Here is a 19,489-nt window from a genome sequence, read left to right as displayed (position 1 = left end):
AATTTTATTTTGGCTCACATAGTTTTATATATATATATATTTTTCCCCTTTATTTAATTTTTTTCCATTGCTATTTATACCCTTTATACACTCTTCTGTCTCTACCCCCCCCCTATATATTTATTTTCTTAGTATAGAATTTTCCCTAAATTCTTCCTGAATTTTAGAAAAAATTTTAAAGGCAAATAAAACCACCATTTTTGTTTTAAGCTAAATAGTGCCCTTGGTTAAGTTGTAAAATCATTTAAGCAGGCTGGATATCTGATTTGTGTTTTAGAGTAGGAAATCTCTTCATAAGTTTGTTCACAGCAGGCAAAGTATCCTTTTCTGTTGATGGATATGAAATAGTTGTTGACTCTGCTAGGAATGTGTGCTCTGGATTCTGTGTCCTTTCACTATATTGTTATCAAAAGCTCTTTAGGGCATCAGTTACAAAGGAATTATTAGAAGAGCATCCTTTTGTGTTTAGTCAAGGTTTATATTACCACTCACTTTAAACATGATAGCAGAGATCATTTCTAGCAGTTTTTTTGATATATAATTGACATAATAAAAAAGTACACTTAATAAGGCATATAATTTGGTAGTTTTGACATATGTATATATTGTGAAATTATCACCGTAATCAAGAAAATGAACATATCCATTATCCCCTTTCACATCCCCAGGGAGCCATTGATCTGCTTTCAAACTAGATAGGTTGCATTTTCTAGAATTTTATAGAAATGGAATCTTACACTATATACTCTTTAAAAAAAAAACAAAAAATCTATTGATTTTTAGAGAGAGACGAAGTGTGGGGGGGGAAACATGTATGTAAGAAGGAAACATTGATCTGCTGCCTCCTGCACGCCCCCTACTGGGAATTGAGCCCTTGTCCCTGGCATAAGCCCGGACTGGGAATTGAACCGGTGACATCTTGGTGCACAGTATGACACCCAACCAACTGAGCCAAGGCACTATATACTCTTTTTTAATGGATTATTTCACTCAATATAATTATTTTGAGATTAATCCACATTGTAGCATATATGAATAGAGAAAAGAAAGTGCCATATGATTTCACTTATATGTGGAATCTAATGAACAAAATACATGAAGAAGTGAAATAGAAAGAGACTCATAGATACAGAGAACAGATTGACATCTGTCAGAGGGGGAGGTGGGTTGGGAGGCTTGATGAAAAAGGTGAAGGGATTAATCAAAACAAAACACAACAACTCATAGACACGAACAGGTGTATGGGCACTACCAGAGGGAAAGGGGGGTAGAGGGAGATAGAGGAGAGGGGTAAAGGAGGGATAAGTGGTTTTGGAAGGAGACTTGACTTTGGATGGTGAACACGAAATATAATATACAGATGATATATTATAGAATTGTATACCTGAAACCTATATAATTTTATTAACCAGTCACCCCAATCAATTCAATAAAAAAAAAAATCCTTTTTTTGTTTTGTTTAATCCTCACCCAAGGATGTTTTCTCCACTGATTTTTAGAGAGTGGGAGGGAGGGATGGGGAAGAGAGAGACAGAGACACCGATTGATTGTCTCCCATACTCATCCCAACCAGGGCCTGGGCTTGACCAGCAACCTAGGTACATGTTCTTGACTGGGAATTGAACTTGTCACCCTTCAGTGCTAGGGCTAATGCTCTTACCACTGTGCCACACTGGCCAGGGCCAAAAAAATTAATCTTAAAAAAATCATTTTTGTACAAACATTCGTATTGATATATGCTTTCATTTCTCCTGGACACATACCTAGTGATGGAATAGCTGATTCATATGGTAGGTATACATTTTACTGTTAGCCTGTTTCCCCAAGGGCCTATACTTTTTTACATTCCTACCATTAGTTTATAAACATTTCCTCTACATCCTTGTCAACACTTGGTGCTATCAGTCTTTTTAATTTTAGCCATTTTAGTAGGTATTGATATCTTGTGCTTTTTAAAATTTATTTTTCAGTTACAGTGACTTACAATATTATATTAGTTTCAGGTGTACAACATAGTGATTAGTCATTTATGTACCTCACAAAGTTATCACCCCAATAAGTGGTACCCATCTGACACCATACCTAACTATTACAATATTATTGAATGTGTTCCCTGTGTTGTACTTTATATCCCCATGACTTTTTATAACTGGGAGTTTGTATTTCTTAGTCCCTTCCATGTTTTCACTTATTTCCCCAACCCCCTTTCCATTTGGTGACCATCAGTTTCTTCTCTGTATTTATTAGTGTTTGTTTACTTTGTTTTTTAGATTCCACATATAAGTGAAATCATATTGGTATTTGTCTTTCTCTGACTTATTTCACTTAGCATAATACATGTAAGTCCATCCCTGTGGTAAGATTTCATTCTTTTTAATGGCTGAGTAACATTTTATTGTATATAGGTACCAATCTTTATTAGCCTATTGATGGACATTTAGGTTGCTTCCATATATTGGCTATTGTAAATATGCTGCAGTGAACACAGGAGTGCATACATCTTTTTGAATTAATGTTTTGAATTTCTTCAGATAAACACCCAGAAGTGGAAGTGCTGGGTGATACAGTAGTTCTATTTTTAATTTTTTGAGGAACCTCCATACTGTTTTCTATAGTGGCTGCACAATCTCACCAACAGTACACCAGGGTTCCCTTTTCTCCACATCCTCACCAATACTTGTAGTTTATTGATTTATTGATGCTAGCCATTCTGAGAGGTGTGAGGTGATATCTCATTGTGGTTGTAATTTATATTTCCCTGATAATTAGTGATGAGCACCTTTTCATATGTGTGTTGGTCAATTGTGTGCCCTCTTTGGAGAAATGCCTATTCGGTCAATTGCATGTCCATTTGTTAATCAGATTGTTTGCTTTTTTGGTGTTAACTTGTATGAGTTACATATATATTTCTGATATTAACTCCTATCCAATGTATCATTTGGCAGTATCTTCTCCCATTTAGTAGGTTGTCTTTTTGGTTTTTTAAAAATGGTTTCCTTTGTTGTGCAAAAAGTTTTTAGTTTGATGTCCCATTTGTTTATTTTTTCTTTTATTTCCCTTGCTTGGGGAGATATATTAAAAAGTATTATGGTTTTATGGTTTCAGGTCTTACATTTAAGTCTTTATTTTGAGTTTATTTTCGTATTTGGTGTAAGAAAGTGGTCCAATTTCTATTTTTTCCCATTTATCTTTCCAATTTTCCCAACACCATTTATTGAAGAGGCTATCTTTACCCCATTGTATATTCTTGCTTCCTTTATCAAAGATTAGTTGACTATTCGGGCGTGGATGGTATCATGTGGTTTTAATTTGCATTTTGTAATAGGTATTGAGCATCTTTTTATGTGCTTATTTGCCACTGATATATCTTCCTTAATAAAATGTCTGTTTGAAATTTTGCTTGTTTAAAAAAATGAGTTTGTTTTCTTACTATTATGTTTCAAGAGTTCCTTTTTTTTAAAAAATTTTTTAAAAACATATCTTTATTGACTTCAGAGAGACGAAAGGAGAGGGAGAGAGATAGAAACATCAATGACGAAAGAGTCATCGATCAAGCCCACAACCTGGGCATGCGCCCTGACCGGGAATTGAACCCCAATCGCCTGGATCCTAGGTTGACGCTTAGGCACTGAGCCATGCCTGGCCAGGCTCAAGAGTTCTTTATATATTTTGTATACAAGTCCTTTTTCATGTATATGCTTTTCAAATATTTTTTCCCCCAATCTGTAGTTTTGAATATGTTTTGAAGAGCGAAAGTTTTAAATTGGATGAAGTTCAATTTGAAAGTTTTCTTTTATGGATTGCACTTTTGATGACTCAAAGTTACACAGATTGACTCCTATATTTAGAAGTTTTATAGTTTTACATTTAGATCTATGAACCATTTTGAGTTAATTTTGTATATGGAGCAAAGTATAGATCAAAGTTCATTTGTTGAATACGAATATTGTTTCATATCATTTATTGAAAAGACATTTTTCTCCACTTAATCACTTTTTCACTTTTGTTTAAAAAAACAGCTGTCCATATATGATTGGCCTATTTCAGGACTCTATTCTCTTCCATTGATCTATTTGTCTGTCTGAATGCCAATATGATACTGTTTTGATTATTGGAGCTTTATAGTAAGTCTTGAAATTACATAGTTTTAATCCTCCATTTTTGTTCTTTCATTTTGACTATTTTTGATTCTTAGCATTCCCATATGAATTTTACATCAAGTTGTTAATTTTTATTTATTTTTTAAATATATCTTTATTGATTTCAGAGAGAGGAAAGGAGAGGGAGAGAGAGAGATAGAAACATCAATGATGAGAGAGTCATTGATCGAGCCTGCAACCCGGGCATGTGCCCTGACCAGGAATTGAACCCCCATCGCCTGGATCCTAGTTCGACGCTCAACTGCTGAGCCACGCCCGGCCAGGCTCAAGTTGTTAATTTTTACAAAAATACTTGCTGAGATTTTTATTGGAATTGCATTGAATCCCTGACAATATCATCTTCTACCCATGAACACAGTATATTACTTATTATTGCTTGTGCATGGTATTATTTTTATAAATTTAATTTTTGATTGTTCATTGCTAGAATATAGAAATACAATTGTTTTTTCTTATTAATCATGTATCCTGCTGCCTTGCTAAACTCACATGTTATTCTGGTAGGTTTTTTTTGTTGTTTTAGATTTCATTAGATTTTTCTATATAGATGAGCATGTTGATTGTGAGTAAAAGAACTTTTACTTTTTCCTTTGCAATCTGGATGCCTTTTATCTCTTTTTCTTATCTTATGCAACTTGTACTCCAATCTTATGCTATTTGTACTCCAGTAACAGTTTGAATATAAGTGGTGAACAGATATCCTTGTTGTTAGTGATAGGGTTAGGATTTTGTGTGTATGGAGGTGTTCGTTTAATTTCTGCCCCTTTGCTTATTACATTTGAAAGATTTTGAGCAAAATCTTTTGGTTGAGGTTTTGGGAGGAGATAGTCTTCTAATATAATAAGTAGATTGGCAAAGTTTTTTGGATAAGATGAATTTGGAAAAGGGTTATGAAAGAGCAGAGTGAAATGTTAGGTTGTGTGAAGGCAGTTATGAACAACTAGGTCCTCAGAGAAAAGAAAATGACAAGGACTATTAAGGAGAATAAAAGGAAATGTTACATGCTAAACTTAGTGGAATATGAAGCTAGGGCAGGACTGGCAAAGTGCGGGCCTTATAGATAGTGCTAAAGGGTTTAAAGGATTTGTAAGTTTTGAATTGCTTCTTGCGTAGAAAATATTTTTCATAAAAGATAACTTTTGTTACTAGCTAATTTGACTCAGTGGTTAGAGCGTCGGCCTACAGACTGAAGAGTCCTGAATTCGATTTTGGCCAAAGGCACCTATCTCAGTTGCAGATGATCCCTAGCCCCAGTTGGGGCTCGTGGGGGAGGCAACCAGTCACTGTGTCTCTCTCACATTGATGTTTCTCTCTCCCTCCCTCCCTCCCTCCCTCCCTCCCTCTCTCTCTCTCTCTCTCTTTCTCTTTACCCCTTCCACTTTCTCTAAAAAGCAGTGGAAAAAATATCCTCATGTGAGGATTTTAAAAAAACAAAATAAAAAGATAACTTTTGGTGCTGAGTTTTTAAGTGACCAACGTTGAATTTATTTTTTATGGTTGTGATCAGTAGTAGTTAGTAAAATATACAAAGCACTATATTAAAAATAGTTGCGAGTGTGGTATGGGTATAGATGAACTTTTTTCCAAGTAGTTCACAATTTACTCCAGAATACCAGATGTGCTTGGCATATATGTTAATTAAAGAATAATTGCTAGAGTTATTTAAAGATGTTCAGAAAAGAGATTTTCACAAGTAAGGCTTTGAAGAAATAAAAGGAGCAGGAGGTTGTCACCTTTAATTCTTGTGTGGAATCACTAAAAAATATGTAGCGTGGTTTTTTTTTGTTGTTTTTGTTTTTAAATATATCTTTATTGATTTCAGAGAGAGGAAGGGAAGGGAGAAAGAGAGTTGAAACATCAATGATGAGAGAGTCGTTATTGATTGGATGCCTCCTGCATGCCCTCTGCTGGGGATTGAGCCCACAACCTGGGCATCGAGCCCACAACCTGGGCATGTGCCCTGACTGGGAATCAAACCTAAATCTCCTGGATCCTAGGTCAATGTTCAACTGCTGAGCCAGGCCCGGCCGGGCAAAAGATATGTAGTTTTTTGAGTCTGAAATTTGAAAGTCTCTCTCTTTCTCTCCCCCTCCCCCTTCCTCCTTTTTCCTCTTCCCACCCTCCTCAATTATTGAAACTCAGAATCCATGGGAAGGATTTTTGTATAGAGAACAGGTGAATGTAGTGACATCTTTTTTTGCCTTCGGAGAACAATCCTAGTGGGAAAACACATCTCTCTGACTTTAGTAAAAAATAAAATGTCAGGGAGCATTTGAGATCTTGCTCTCCGGCATATGTCTTCAGTTTTACTCAAATAAAATCTCAAAAATTCTCAAAAAAAAAAAAGGGAAGACAAGCACTAAGATCTTGCTTTCTTCCCCCTACTGTCCCCCATTACCCTACTAATGTATTAAGTCCAAGGAAAAATTTAAGAATAATTACTTACATTTTCTCTGAGCACTTCTGTGGTTTGTAATGTAGATATGCAAGTTATATATGTAGATATGAAACACAACTACTACTTTTAACAAGGGAGATGCTCTTTTTAGTATTTTTCCTTCTCTTCCTCAAATGTAGATGAGTCTCTGGCTATGTTACTTAACTCTCTTTGATTCAGAAAGTATAAAAATGGCAGTATTTTAGAAAATTAAAATATGAGAAATTTGAAGATAACAAATTCTATAAAAAAGTTATTACTTTTGAAAAATAAGTCCATGTGGCAATCCCAGAAAGATGTGAAGAAAGGGTTCAATACAGTGTCAAAGATCTGTTTGATGAAGGTTAATAATTCATAGCCTTAAAGTTGAAATGGGACAGTTATTTTTTTCTGTGTGTGAAATGTGCTTTTCTTTTTCAAAATATAAAGAATTTGTATTCTCAGCTTTGGCAGAGATGGAATTAAGAAGGTATGGTTCAAGTGTAATAGCAGTGCATTTTAATTAAGGAGGTGAATGTTGCTGATTCAAATTTTGAGTGGGCCACTATTTGCATGGTTTAAAACATTGCAACCATGTTTGTTTCCTTTTACATTCTATTATTTGAATCAGATTTTGCTTTTTAGCAGATTTTGGGGGTTGAGATAGGGGATGAGGAAATGAAAAGAGTTGTTTTATACTAAAGTAAATGCATTTTATTTTTTAATATGGTAAACAGGCATGTTTGAAACTTTATCTTTATACCTTTTATTTTTTGATATGGTAAACAGGAATGTTTGAAACTTTAATTTATGTATCTTTCATACTATCCGTTATGGTAACCACTAGCCATATGTGGCAAATGAGCACTTGGAATTTGACTGGTCTAAATTGCAATATGCTCTGAGTAAAATATACACCAGATTTTGAAGAGTTGATTTAAAAAAAGAATATATCTCATTAATTAAAAATTTTCATTACATTTTGTTAAAGTGGCATTTTGCCTATATTTGGTAAAATGTTAAAATTAATTACACTTGTTTCTTTTCACTTTAAATGCAGCTACTAAAACATTTAAAATTATATAAGAGGCTTGTGTTATATTTCTATTGAACAATACTGACTTAGAGAATCTTTAATCTTATGTTTATAATTTTACCACCACAGCATTGGTACCTAAGTTTTGCTGAGAATATGCTCTATAACATAGTCATGAACATTAAGGAAGTAAAAACAGGTATTTTCAACTCTCTGTGTTAAAGTACATGTAGTTTTGCCCTAGTTGGTTTGGCTCCGCTTAGAGTGTCGGCCTGCGGACTGAAGGGTCCCAGGTTGAATTCTGGCCAACAGCACTTACCTTGGTTGCAGGCTTGGTCCTGGTGGGGGCTCGAACGGGAGGCAACCACTCAATGAGCCTCTCTCACATCGATGTTTCTCTCTCTCTCTTTCTCTCCCTTCTATCTCTGAAAAAATAAAAATCTTTAAAATACATGTATTTTTAATCATAGGAGAGGACTTTAGTCTTCACTCAAACTCTTTATTCTTTTTCTTTTCATTGAGGATTGTTTAAATTTTTTTAATTGTCAGATTTCTGGAGGAATATGATGATAGAATTAAAAGAATTTATTGTACTACACTTTAAGTTTCAGCTAGCTTAGCTTCAGATCATCTCTTTTTTAAATTAAAAAGTACCAGAAGTCAAGTATGCCTGGAACTGCCTGTCTGGAATGTCTGTATAAAGTAAACTCCAAACCATCAGTTTCTGATGAGAATATTTGGGAGGGGGCTGTAAGACTCATTTATTCACCTTCTCTAAGATCTCATCTTTAAAGAAACAAAACCAAAAGAAAAACCCCGGTGCTTTCACAACCAGAGAGATCCCTGTTGTTTAGGCACCTCTCTTCTGAGTTGTCTCTGAATTGTTTCCAGTGCTAATTCCTTATGCTTTTTTAAATTCTCCTTTCTTTGTTTCTGTTGCTCTGAGACAGGAGTTTGTGCTTGATGTTGATGTGAGAGTGGGACCCCTTCCTCCCAAATCAGGCATGTATTTTGTTGCTACTGATTTTGCCTGCCTTCAAGCTAGCAAGTTGCTCTCTTCCCCCAGCACATTCATACCCTGTTGCTCTGGTGTGACATTACAAGGGATGTTTGAACTCCATTTTGAAAAGTTGCTTCCTCTGCAATAAGTACCAGTGTTTTTAGCTTTCGGATTGTTTTTCTCATATAGCAATTTCTTCCCTAGCTTTCCTAGACTTTTCCTTAGCTCTTTATAAAGTATCTTAGCAGTTCACACGCTACCAAGTGGTGTGTTGACCTGGTGCTGTTTGTCCTCTCTCAGTTCTGGTGTCTGTAAGAAAGCATTATGCTGAGTGCAATAGGATATTTTAAAAGTTTACTATCAACTCTTCATTAATAACTGCCAGATTTCTATGTCTGGGCCTCACCTCTTTCCTGAGCTCCAGACTCATCTTTTCAGCTACTGTGCTGCTTATCTGCATGGATATTCCCCCCAAGCACTTCAAACTCCAAATATCCCAAAGAGAACTTACTCTTTTTTCTCTTCTTTGTATTTTTCAATCATAGTATTGTAGAAAGAGAGGCCTTTTCTTTTATGTTTATCAAATACATATTACCACAAACTACTCTTTTTACCTCGTATGCCCATCATGAAGTGCACACTCTGCCATTTTCCTTACATAGGGCATCCCCTTGGTGAGGAGAAGGTTCAGTTCCCAGTAGCAAAGACATGGCGAAGGTAATCTAAGATAAGACCCAAAGTACCGTGTGTGTTGGCATATTCCGTTGTTATAAATTTAGTCTTTAGTTCTATCCATCAGGGAGTTGGAAATGTTTTCTCTCTGCCAAGTCTTCTAAGCTTCTGGAAGCAACCAACCCTAGACTTTATTCTTGATACTATTTGAAGTCCACCCAATAATTTTCTTTAGCACCCGCATCTACGATAATATGGGGCTGTAGCCATTTTGAACGCTACCCTTAGAGCTAGAGCTACTCTAACAGAAACTTGGAGTTGCTTAGTTAGGATACTGAGGATTATGTATTCCCCAGTTAACAGACCAACCTATAATGTCTTAGTCTGGCAGTATTCTGAGATGGTGAGTAAGTTTGGATTTCTGAATTGTTGTATAATAGTGGCAGAATGAAATAGTGGCAGGAGGCCACACAAGCCTATGGGAATGCCTTTAATTATAGCATACAATATTCCTGCTGGGCCAGTATTTTTTCATTAATCTGATAAATTTCTTTTTGTATTAGCCATAAGGAAATTATGATGGGATGGGAAGGTAGATTTTTTGCAATAAGTCCATGCAAGTCAGTGAACCCACATGTTCTGGGAAGAGGAAAATAAGTAAGTCTTGAAAAGACTTCTCAATAGCCTGCAGACCTATGAGTAGTGCTGTATTACCATTTTCCCAGTTGCCAGCCTCACGTCTTTAGAAATTGTTGACTTTTTCAGACAGTGTGCACCCTCCTCTACCATGTCAGAATATTTTAATTATCATGAAATTAGGTGGCAGTCTGTTAAGGAGTCTTCCTGAATTGTTTCATCACAGCTTTTAGCAATAAGGAATAAAAATATATGATTCTAACTACACATTCTATGTTTATAGAGTATGAATATGTTAATTTATATTCTTAATGAATATGTGAATTCTTTTCCTGCACACCATGACTAAGTAGCTCAGTGGGGAGATATTCGTTGTATCGATTCAAGAATTAACACTTACTGGAAATGTTCTGTCTCAGACATCTTCATTATACCTATAGCACTGAAATAAAATTCCAAAGTTTTTCATTAGAAAATTCTAAGATTTGCTAGAATGACCAATTTGAAAAGGAAGGAATGAAGTAATGTTTATACCTTTCTTCTTCACAAAATAGATACACTTACTATATAGAAAAAGCCCAGTCCTTTACAAAGTAATAGTCCTGGTTTTTAAAAGGTTCTTAAGGGCTTCTTTTTAAGCAGTAGTTTCTCACCTAATTTTCACTACTCCTATTTTCACTCATTAGCCAGAGAAATGTTTATTATACATTTTTATAAATTTGATATATAATTTGTAATCAGAGAAATGCATAGTTGTGAGTTTTTTTAGAAATGCACAGTTCTTAAGTGTACAGTTTTAGTTTTGACAAATATATACACCTTTGTATAACCCACATGCCCATGAACATGTAGACAATTTCTTAGAAAAGTCCCATCATCTCAGAAAATTCACTTGTGCCCTTTCTAGCAACTCCACCCCCTGAAACCATTTTCTGATTTTTATTCCCATAGGCATATTTACCTGCTGTTTGTTATGTGCCAGCTTTATTGAGCTATTATAATTCATATACCATACAATTCACCCATTTAAAGTATACAATTCAGTGTTTTTTCACATATTCAGAGTTCAACCATCACCACAATAAATTTTAGAACATTTTTATCACCTCTAAAAGAAACTGCACATTTATTAGCAGTCACTGCCCTTCTTTTCCTGCTTCCTTCACTCCCACTGCAAACCTCAGCAACAACAAATCTATTTTCTGTATGCTAGATAGATATTTCATATAAATGAAATCACATTTCTTTTTGTGACTGGCTTCTTTTACTTAACGTAATGTTTTTAAGGTTCATCCATGTTGTAGCATGTATCAATATTCCTTTTTGTGACCGAATAATATTTCATTTTGTGGATATACCAATGCTTTTTATCCATTCGATAGTTGATGAACATTTGGGTAGTTCCACTTTTGGGCTATTATGAATAATACTGCCATGAACATTTGTTATATAAGTTTTGTGTGGGAATAGGTTTTAATTTCTCTTGGATATATTGGTAGGAATGAAATTAATTGCTGGTTCATATGGTAATTCTGTGTTTAGCCATTTGAGGAATTGCCAGACTGTTTTCTGAAGCACTTGTTATTATTTGTCTTTGATCATAGCCATCCTAGTGGTTGTGAAGTAGTGGCTCATTATGGTTTTGATTTGCATTTTCCTAATGACTAGTGATGCTGAGCATCTTTTTATGTGCTTACTGCCACTTGTATATCTTCTTTGGAGAAATGTCTATTCTGATTCTTTGCCCATTTTTTAATTGGATTGTCTTTTTATTATTGAATTCTTTATACATTCTGGATAAAAGTCTCATGCGTTGCAAGTATTTTTTCCCATTCTGTGGGTTTTCTTTTCACTTTCTTAATGACATCCAGTGAGGTATAAAATAGTTTAAATTCTGATGACGTACAATGTATATATCTTTTTATTTTGCCACTTGTGCTTTTGGTGTCTCATATAAGAAGACTTTGTCTAACCCAAAGACATGAGGATTTAATCCTATATTTTCTTCTGTAATATGCTTGTTCTTGAACTTCATATAAGTGGGATCATATAGTATGTACTCTTTTGCATCTGGCTTTCATTCACCCTAATGTTTATAGGATTCATCCATATTCATATATGTATCAGCAGTTTGTTTCTGTTTATTGCTGAATAGTATTGCAATGAATGACTATATCACAACTTTGTCACTTATTTTCTGGTTTTTTAGGTTGTTTCTGGGTTTTGGCTATCATGAATAAAACTTCTGTGGACTTTCAACGGCAAGTTTTTTTGTGGACATATGTTTTTATTTCTCTTCCTGAGTAATATGAAAATATATTTAACTTTATAAAGAACTGCCAAACAGTTCTTCAAAGTGGTTGAACTATACTCCTGATATCTGTATATGAGTTAAAAGTGCCCCCATCCTGGGCAGTACTTGGTGTGGTCATTCTAATGTGCCCATAGTGTGGTTTTAACTTGCATTTCCTGATGACTAAAGATGTTGACCACTCAATTACTTATTGGCCACTTGATTATCTAGTTTTGGAAATGTCAGTTTAAGTCTTTTACTCATTTCAAAATATGTTGCCTTTTTAAAAATTTAAATGTTTTATTATTTTTTTTAATTAAAATTTATTGGAGTGACAGTGGTTAATATGAACATAGAGGTTTCAGGTGTGGGTTTCTATGTTACAAGGTCTATATATTGCTCTGGTGCCCACCACCCAAAGTCATATCTTCTCCCTGTTTGCCTTCTTAATTATTGATTTTAAGAGAGTTCTTCATCATAGCATGGCCAGCATGGCTCAGCGGTTGAGCATCAACCTAGGATCCAGGAGATCAAGGTTCTATTCCCAGTCAGGGCACATGCCCGGGGTTTCAGGCTCAATCCCCAGCAGGGTGTGTGCAGGGGACAGCTGATCAATGACTCATCACTGATGTTTCTCTCTCTCTCTCCCTCTCCCTCTCTCTCTGAAATCAATAACAAAGTATATATTTAAAAAAAAAAGTTCTTCATATATTCTGGATTACCAATCTTCTGTCAGATATATATGTTGAAAAAATTTTTTTCAGTCTATGTCTTACCTTTTTATTTTCTTAATGGTATTGAAAGGTTAAAGTTGGTGGTGTGAGGGCAGGCTAAATAGCCATCTCAGACAGTGAATAAAGAAAAATTAAATTTATTTAAGAAAAAGGGGATGGGGATATCCAAAGGGAAGGGCTACATAGCACTGAGTCAAAGGGTATTGTGTCCATACTTGGGACAGTGAAACAAGTAAGAACATAAAAGCAGCAACAGGAGAGCCTCGGCTGGGCTGCGTTGGCTCACTGAGAAGTCAGAGAGAGAAGGGACCTTGGAGACAGGTTCAGGGGGTTAGCCCCGGATGAGCTGCTGCTGCCCATTGCTCCCCTGGTTGCAAGTCTCGTGAGGTCCCCTCCAAGGGAAGAAGGGGGGAAGGAGGTGGCGCTGTGGAGCTTGCACTGGGTCCTTTGTCCTGAGCATATTTATCTCTTTCTTGCAGGTGGGAATCAGAGGTGTCAGGGGAGGGTCTTAATAGAATATTCCTCAGCTTTTCAGGTGTACTCTTTCAGAGTTGTGGTCTCTACTGATCGGTTAGTGCCAGTGCAGGGGGTCATTAGTCAATGTAGCTGGTCCTGAGGCAGCCACAGAGCCACTTCTCTGGTTTTGCTGCTTCTCTGGGCCTATAGCTGAAATACAACTGAGGCCTAGATGTTATCTTTAGGGAGGAAACGCTCAGGGCTTAGGGGTCTAAACAGCATGACCAGCGATATGCTAGGAGAGGATAGGTTACCCTGGGGACAAAGTTCTTGTTTTCCCAGTTTTGCCCCTTGCTAGGCATCTGGGGCTTTGTGCACTGATGAGTTTCTGTACCTGGCCTCTGCTCATATCTGTCTAACAGGTATCTTTTGAAGAACACAGCATTTTAAGTTTGAAGTCAATTTATTTTTTAATCATTTTTTTTTCTTTTATGGTTAATATTTCCTTTTGTCCCATTAACAGATTTTGCCTACTCCAAGGTTATGAAGACTTTTTCCTGTTTTCTTCAAGGACTTTAATAGTTTAGCTTTTATATTCAGCCCTGTTGTCCATTTTGAGTCATTTTTGTATGTCATGTGAGTTAAGACAGGGACAGTATCTTTAAATAATGTGATGTCTTTAGTTGGAATATTTCATTTGTAAATCTTTCTCACAGTGTTGTATATTTGTATGTGTAATTTCAGTTTCCTCTGAAGGTGAACTACTACTTAACCTTTTTCTTTAACCCACCCATGAATTTCACTTGGCATTTCCTGTTTATCCCAAAAGTTGCAATTTGGCAACGTGATACCTTTCTGACACTCTAAAAGCCTTCTGTTTAGGAACTGTTCGTTTATACTTCGGTTGCATCTCAAACTTATGTTTAGCTTAGGAAATATCATTATGTTATTTTTAACTGAACGCCTCTCTATTGATGGCAGTGATACAGTTAATTATTTGGCATATAGCAAGCATTCAGTGATTAAGTGAAACTAAGAATTTAGGTTCAGATTATTTTAGTAAAGTTTGTTTCTCTATTCCATTTGGAATTCTTAGGCTTTAGAATCATATATAGATTTACTTACATGTATACAATAATTTTTCTATAAGATATATTATGGACTTACTGAAATAGTATTCATGGCGAAAAGTACTTGAAGTTAAACATCATCATTAATTATGCTTTTCTAATAAAGAATATTTATGGCAACCCAGTTAGTTGACCTAATATGACTGCTTTATACATTTTTCTGTTTCTAGCAATATTTGGGACATTTTATTTAAATTATTGTTGCCATGAAAATGTATTATATTATCCCATGAATAAGGATAGTAGTTGTTCAATTTATATTGTTGTAATTGAATATGACATCTTGAATTTGAAGGTTTTTTAATATGGGGGTTTTCATTTTATTTCAATTCAGTCAATATTTTATGTACTTTATACTGAGCTAAATGCTTTTAGGGAAGTTAAGATAAGCAAGATGTAAATCTGTTTTGCAAAGTGTATTTCTTTCTGTAATCTGCTAAATAGTGTTTCACCAAATTTTTTTTCTGTATTAGTTTTTTAGTATATCACAAATTAGTATTAGGAGCATTTCTTGTACCCTTAGCACATCACTTTCTGAAGTTACTGGAAGTGAGTAGTAGCTGTGTTCAATACACAAATAGATGTTTTAGGACCCTTATTTGAATGATGTGCAATTTACACCTTTATAATGATAGAGCCATATTTTCCAATCTTTCTTTATAGTGTGTGTATATGTGAAAGAATGGATTTGATGTTGTGATGAGTCATGGAATGGATCTCTAAAACTATCTTAACCTATCTTTCTACAGATAAGGAAGAGACCTAACGTGGGGTTGCAAGCTCAAAGGCCAACAGGACTTTCTGATAAATAACAGCTGTTAGTTGGCCTGAATTTTTGGGAGATTGAGGGGATTAAAGCTTCTGCTGCTATACACTTTTGTTCCTGTGCAGGATTATGGGCCTGGTTTTGCCCTATCTTATTTTTCAAGAGAATCCAGAATTATACATAAATACAAATATATTTGTATATAAACAGATAAATGAAACCCTTTAATTTTATTAGTATTCAGTTTTTTATAACAAACTGCATGGGCCAAACAAAACACTTTTTGTTTTAAGCAGATTAGTTATATGTGGGTGAAGCAAAATGAAAAAAGAGAAGGGATTTGGATAATTAGTGTGGTTTTTCCTTCCTTTTTTTTTTTTTTTTTTTTTTTAGCCCTGGACACATTGTAAACACGTTAGGGTTAGTTCTTCCATAGAATTTGTTATAGTTCTTCCAAGTACAGTTTTTTCCCCCTGAAGCCCTCTCAACCACTTTTCTCACCAGATTTCTCCTAATTTGAATTTTAGTTGGAGATGAAGGGACATTATGATGGGACTAATAATACAACTAAAATCTTTAACATAATTTATTGTTTCAGAATTTGAAATTGCTATGCTAAGATGAAAAATACAGCAGTAATTTTATAGATGCTTAACAAATATTATTGAAATTATGCATATTTTTAAACTATGGCTAAATTGCTGTCGTGAAGCTCTAAGTATCACCATTGCTTCATTTGGTATTACTGTGAAATTAGATCTTGAGCAGTTTTTAATTATGTTTTAGATTGCTAGAGACGGATAGTAAGTCTTTGAAATCTGTAAATGGGTCAAGAAGAAACAGTGGCTCCTCCCTTGTATCAAGTTCATCAGCCTCTAGCAACCTTAGCCACCTTGAAGAAGATTCTTGGATACTTTGGGGAAGAATTGTTAATGAATGGGAAGATGTTCGTAAAAAGAAGGAAAAGCACGTTAAGGTATTCATATTCTTGTTGATGTTCTTTGTCTTATCTGAAAGGGAATCAGGTATGGATTGATAGAGGATTAAAAATCAGATTTAACTACTTTGCAGGTACTATAATAAAGAAGTGTCCTTTATATGTTTTCATTAATTTGTGCCCATAGAAATTTTGATTTATAAATATCAGTTGTTATAGAGGTCTCCTAATTGTAGAAATAGATAGGTGAAAATTATTTTAGAAATTAAATTCTATCATTTTATAGATTCAGAAATGAAGTTGTGACATCCTACATCCTTGAATTATCAGTATTTTACCTTTATTTTTTATTTTTTGCCTGATAACAGCCCTTTTTAAGATGATGATTACTGTACTACCATTCATAGCTCTGCAGATTAGTACCTTTAGAGATCATACTTTGAGTGAGATGATAAGAATTTATAACATTGTAGTGCCTCCTCCCCTGATCAGAACAGGATACACCCAAGGACCAAGTCTTAGTGTTGGTTAAAAGGTTCCCTAGTCTTATAAAAGTAGTTTTGTGAATTATAAATTTGATAAAGTCTTCCACCATACTCCAACTTCCAATAAGTCTTCTTTGGCTTTCAAGATAGGAGACTTAAATAATTCATTTTTTAAATGTTACTTTTATTTTTAGGAACTTGTTCGTAAAGGGATACCCCACCATTTTAGAGCAATAGTTTGGCAACTTCTTTGCAGTGCACAAAGTATGCCAATCAAGGATCAGTACTCAGAACTTCTGAAAATGACTTCGCCTTGTGAAAAATTGATCCGAAGGGACATTGCTAGAACTTATCCCGAACACAATTTTTTTAAGGAAAAAGATAGCTTTGGACAGGAGGTTTTATTTAATGTAATGAAGGTAAGTTCTGTTTATTTATTTTTTGAAGTAAATTCTCAGAAGGTTGAAATTATACATTTTCCACAAAGAAGCATGAACTCTCATCCCAATCGTCAGTTGCTTTGGCAATAAATTTGGCTTTAGCATAATTTTTACTTTAATTCTGATGCTACATTACAGTCTAGTTTAGAGAACGTATTAGAAGATTCATTACATTGCTCGGTATTAGTTGGCCAAAATCAAATAACCTAGAAATCACTATACATTGAGAGATCCTCTATGAAAATGAATATTTCACCTTCTAGGAGTTTCACAATCTGGGAGCAAATTTTTCTACTTGCTATGGTCAGTGTTGTTAGCCCCTGAAAGTGTGTACAATTGTAATTTTTTCTTCAATAATGCCTTTTCCCTTTCCATAGTTTCTTTCCCTTCCAGCTGCCTCTGAAACATTGATTTCTTATTAAACCGTTTCTGGTTTTATCTTTATTTATTATACATATTAAATTACTTTAAAACTTTGTTGCTTTCCCAAGTACAAACTTTTCTTTTTTTGTCCTTAGGAGCTGTTAGTTTCTAAAGTTAAAAGAAAAATTGTCAAAAGAAAATTTTATGTAATAATTTGCTTTTTAAATATTTACAGGATAACATCTACAACAAGCAAGTAAGAGCTTTTCTAAAAAGTGGTCTTTAATTTACATGTTTGTTTCACTATTTTTAGGTTTTTAGAGAAGGAAGGTATAATATATCATGTTAAAGTATTTTGAACAATACTTTTTACTTTTTAGGCATATTCTTTAGTGGATCGTGAGGTTGGTTACTGTCAAGGAAGTGCTTTTATAGTTGGATTGTTGCTTTTGCAGGTAAGTTAATACAAGTGTTAAGTGTCCAATTAAAGTTGCATTGGAGAATTTTAAAAGTATCCTTGTTTTTATTAAGTATAAGTTGATACTGGGTATTTTTCCTTAGGCATAATTTAATTAGGAATATTTAGTTTGCACTTTAGAAGATTACTGAAAGTGTTGAAAATAACAGAATAATATCCTCCGCTAAGTGAAATTCCACCTTTTTGGTATTATTTACCTTTGGTCCACAGTATTTACTAAAGCCTGTATTTACTTTTAAATCTTAACTTACATGTCAGTATTTAAGGAGGAGTAATCTTTTTTAAACCAAGGAGGACAAGATTCAAGTGTTGGTATGAAATCCTATGTTGTACAACATCTTTGGGAAAATTATACAGGAATTTTGTTTGTCATGGAGCTGAGGGCTTGTTATAGGCTCTACAATGTGGTACTCAGTCGCCTTAGGGGTGTGTATATATATATTTCTGTTGGCAGTGACTTATTTTGGAGTAGGTTTGGGTGGGATGTTCTCAGAATTCAGGGACAGGATAATCATAGCTTTGAAGAGAAATGTCATAGAGTGGTTATCTCTTCAGCCTTGTTAAAATTTAAAAAAAGTCCATCATACTCTATATTTAGTCTCAGATTAAAATATGGTCTGAAAGGAAACCTTGGAAATGATTTTATTTGAATTATGTAGGCTGGTTTTTGCATTTTAGTTCTGCACTGAGTTCTATGAATTTGGGCTAGATTATTCAACCTCTCTCTGAGTATTAATTAGGTAATGTCTACTTTCAGATTCCTTGTGAGGACTAGATGAGATAATGTATGTAAAAGCCTAGCATGGTGTTTGGCAGGTAGTAGGTAGGCAATAAAAGTTTAGTGACTTTCAAGATTACATATCATGATAGATAAAAGCAGCGTAAGAATCAAAAACTGTGTTTCCTGATGCTTTGCTTCCATTAGCCAACAGTTCTACCTGAGTTTTAAAACTCTGTAAGTATTAGGAATGTACACATTTCTTTTCTGAATGTCAAAAACCTGATGTCAGAGACACTGGTTTGTAATAAAAATGACTGTTTTTTACTTTGTTTTATAACAGAAGAACTTCCAGAAGTTATTATTACAGGATATTTGACTATTTCTAACATTAGATTATAAATAATAATAATAATAATAAAAACTAGAAATGTTAAAGTTGGAAGTATAGCTGTTTTACAACATTGTGATTTTTCCTAATTTGTAATTGGTTAGTATTGGTAGGCCTTTCACTATTGAACTCAAACATCCCTCTTAACATCCAGTGATTTTTGTCATAATTCTCTTCCTTTTACTTTCATATTAGCTCCAAAATAACATTTCCATTAAGTATCTAGAGAGCAGTTTTTCTCTACTTGAGCTCTGAGTCTTCCAACAGCTGACCTAACTCTCTAGGAAGCCTAAGGGGCCATCATACTTTATTCTTCAAGACACTGCAGGCAGTGCTGGTAGCGATACTCACTTTTATTCAATAATTGATTTACTGTTA

At 34.6% G+C, this 19,489-nt stretch overlaps 1 protein-coding gene across 8 annotated transcripts in view; it reads left to right on the top strand.

The window, feature by feature from the left end:
• Positions 1 to 19,489, top strand: part of EVI5 (ecotropic viral integration site 5) — a 197,761-nt gene that overhangs the window by 67,643 nt on the left and 110,629 nt on the right. For 5 of the 8 annotated variants that reach the window (XM_081144976.1, XM_081144979.1, XM_081144975.1 and 2 more), the window contains exons 3-5: positions 16,086 to 16,275; positions 16,916 to 17,140; positions 17,905 to 17,979. In XM_081144976.1, coding sequence (XP_081001102.1) covers positions 16,086 to 16,275; positions 16,916 to 17,140; positions 17,905 to 17,979 — 490 coding nt within the window. Of the gene's footprint in view, positions 1 to 7,017; positions 7,067 to 16,085; positions 16,276 to 16,915; positions 17,141 to 17,904; positions 17,980 to 19,489 lie in introns of those variants that run through there. The other 3 variants (XM_081144978.1, XM_081144980.1, XM_081144977.1) reach the window with 3 other exon arrangements.

This window comes from Miniopterus schreibersii, assembly GCF_964146895.1.
Source record: "Miniopterus schreibersii genome assembly, chromosome: 8".
Classification (NCBI taxonomy): Eukaryota; Metazoa; Chordata; class Mammalia; order Chiroptera; family Miniopteridae; genus Miniopterus; species Miniopterus schreibersii.
Note: the sequence above shows the minus strand (reverse complement) of the source record. Positions and strands in the feature narration are given on the sequence as shown.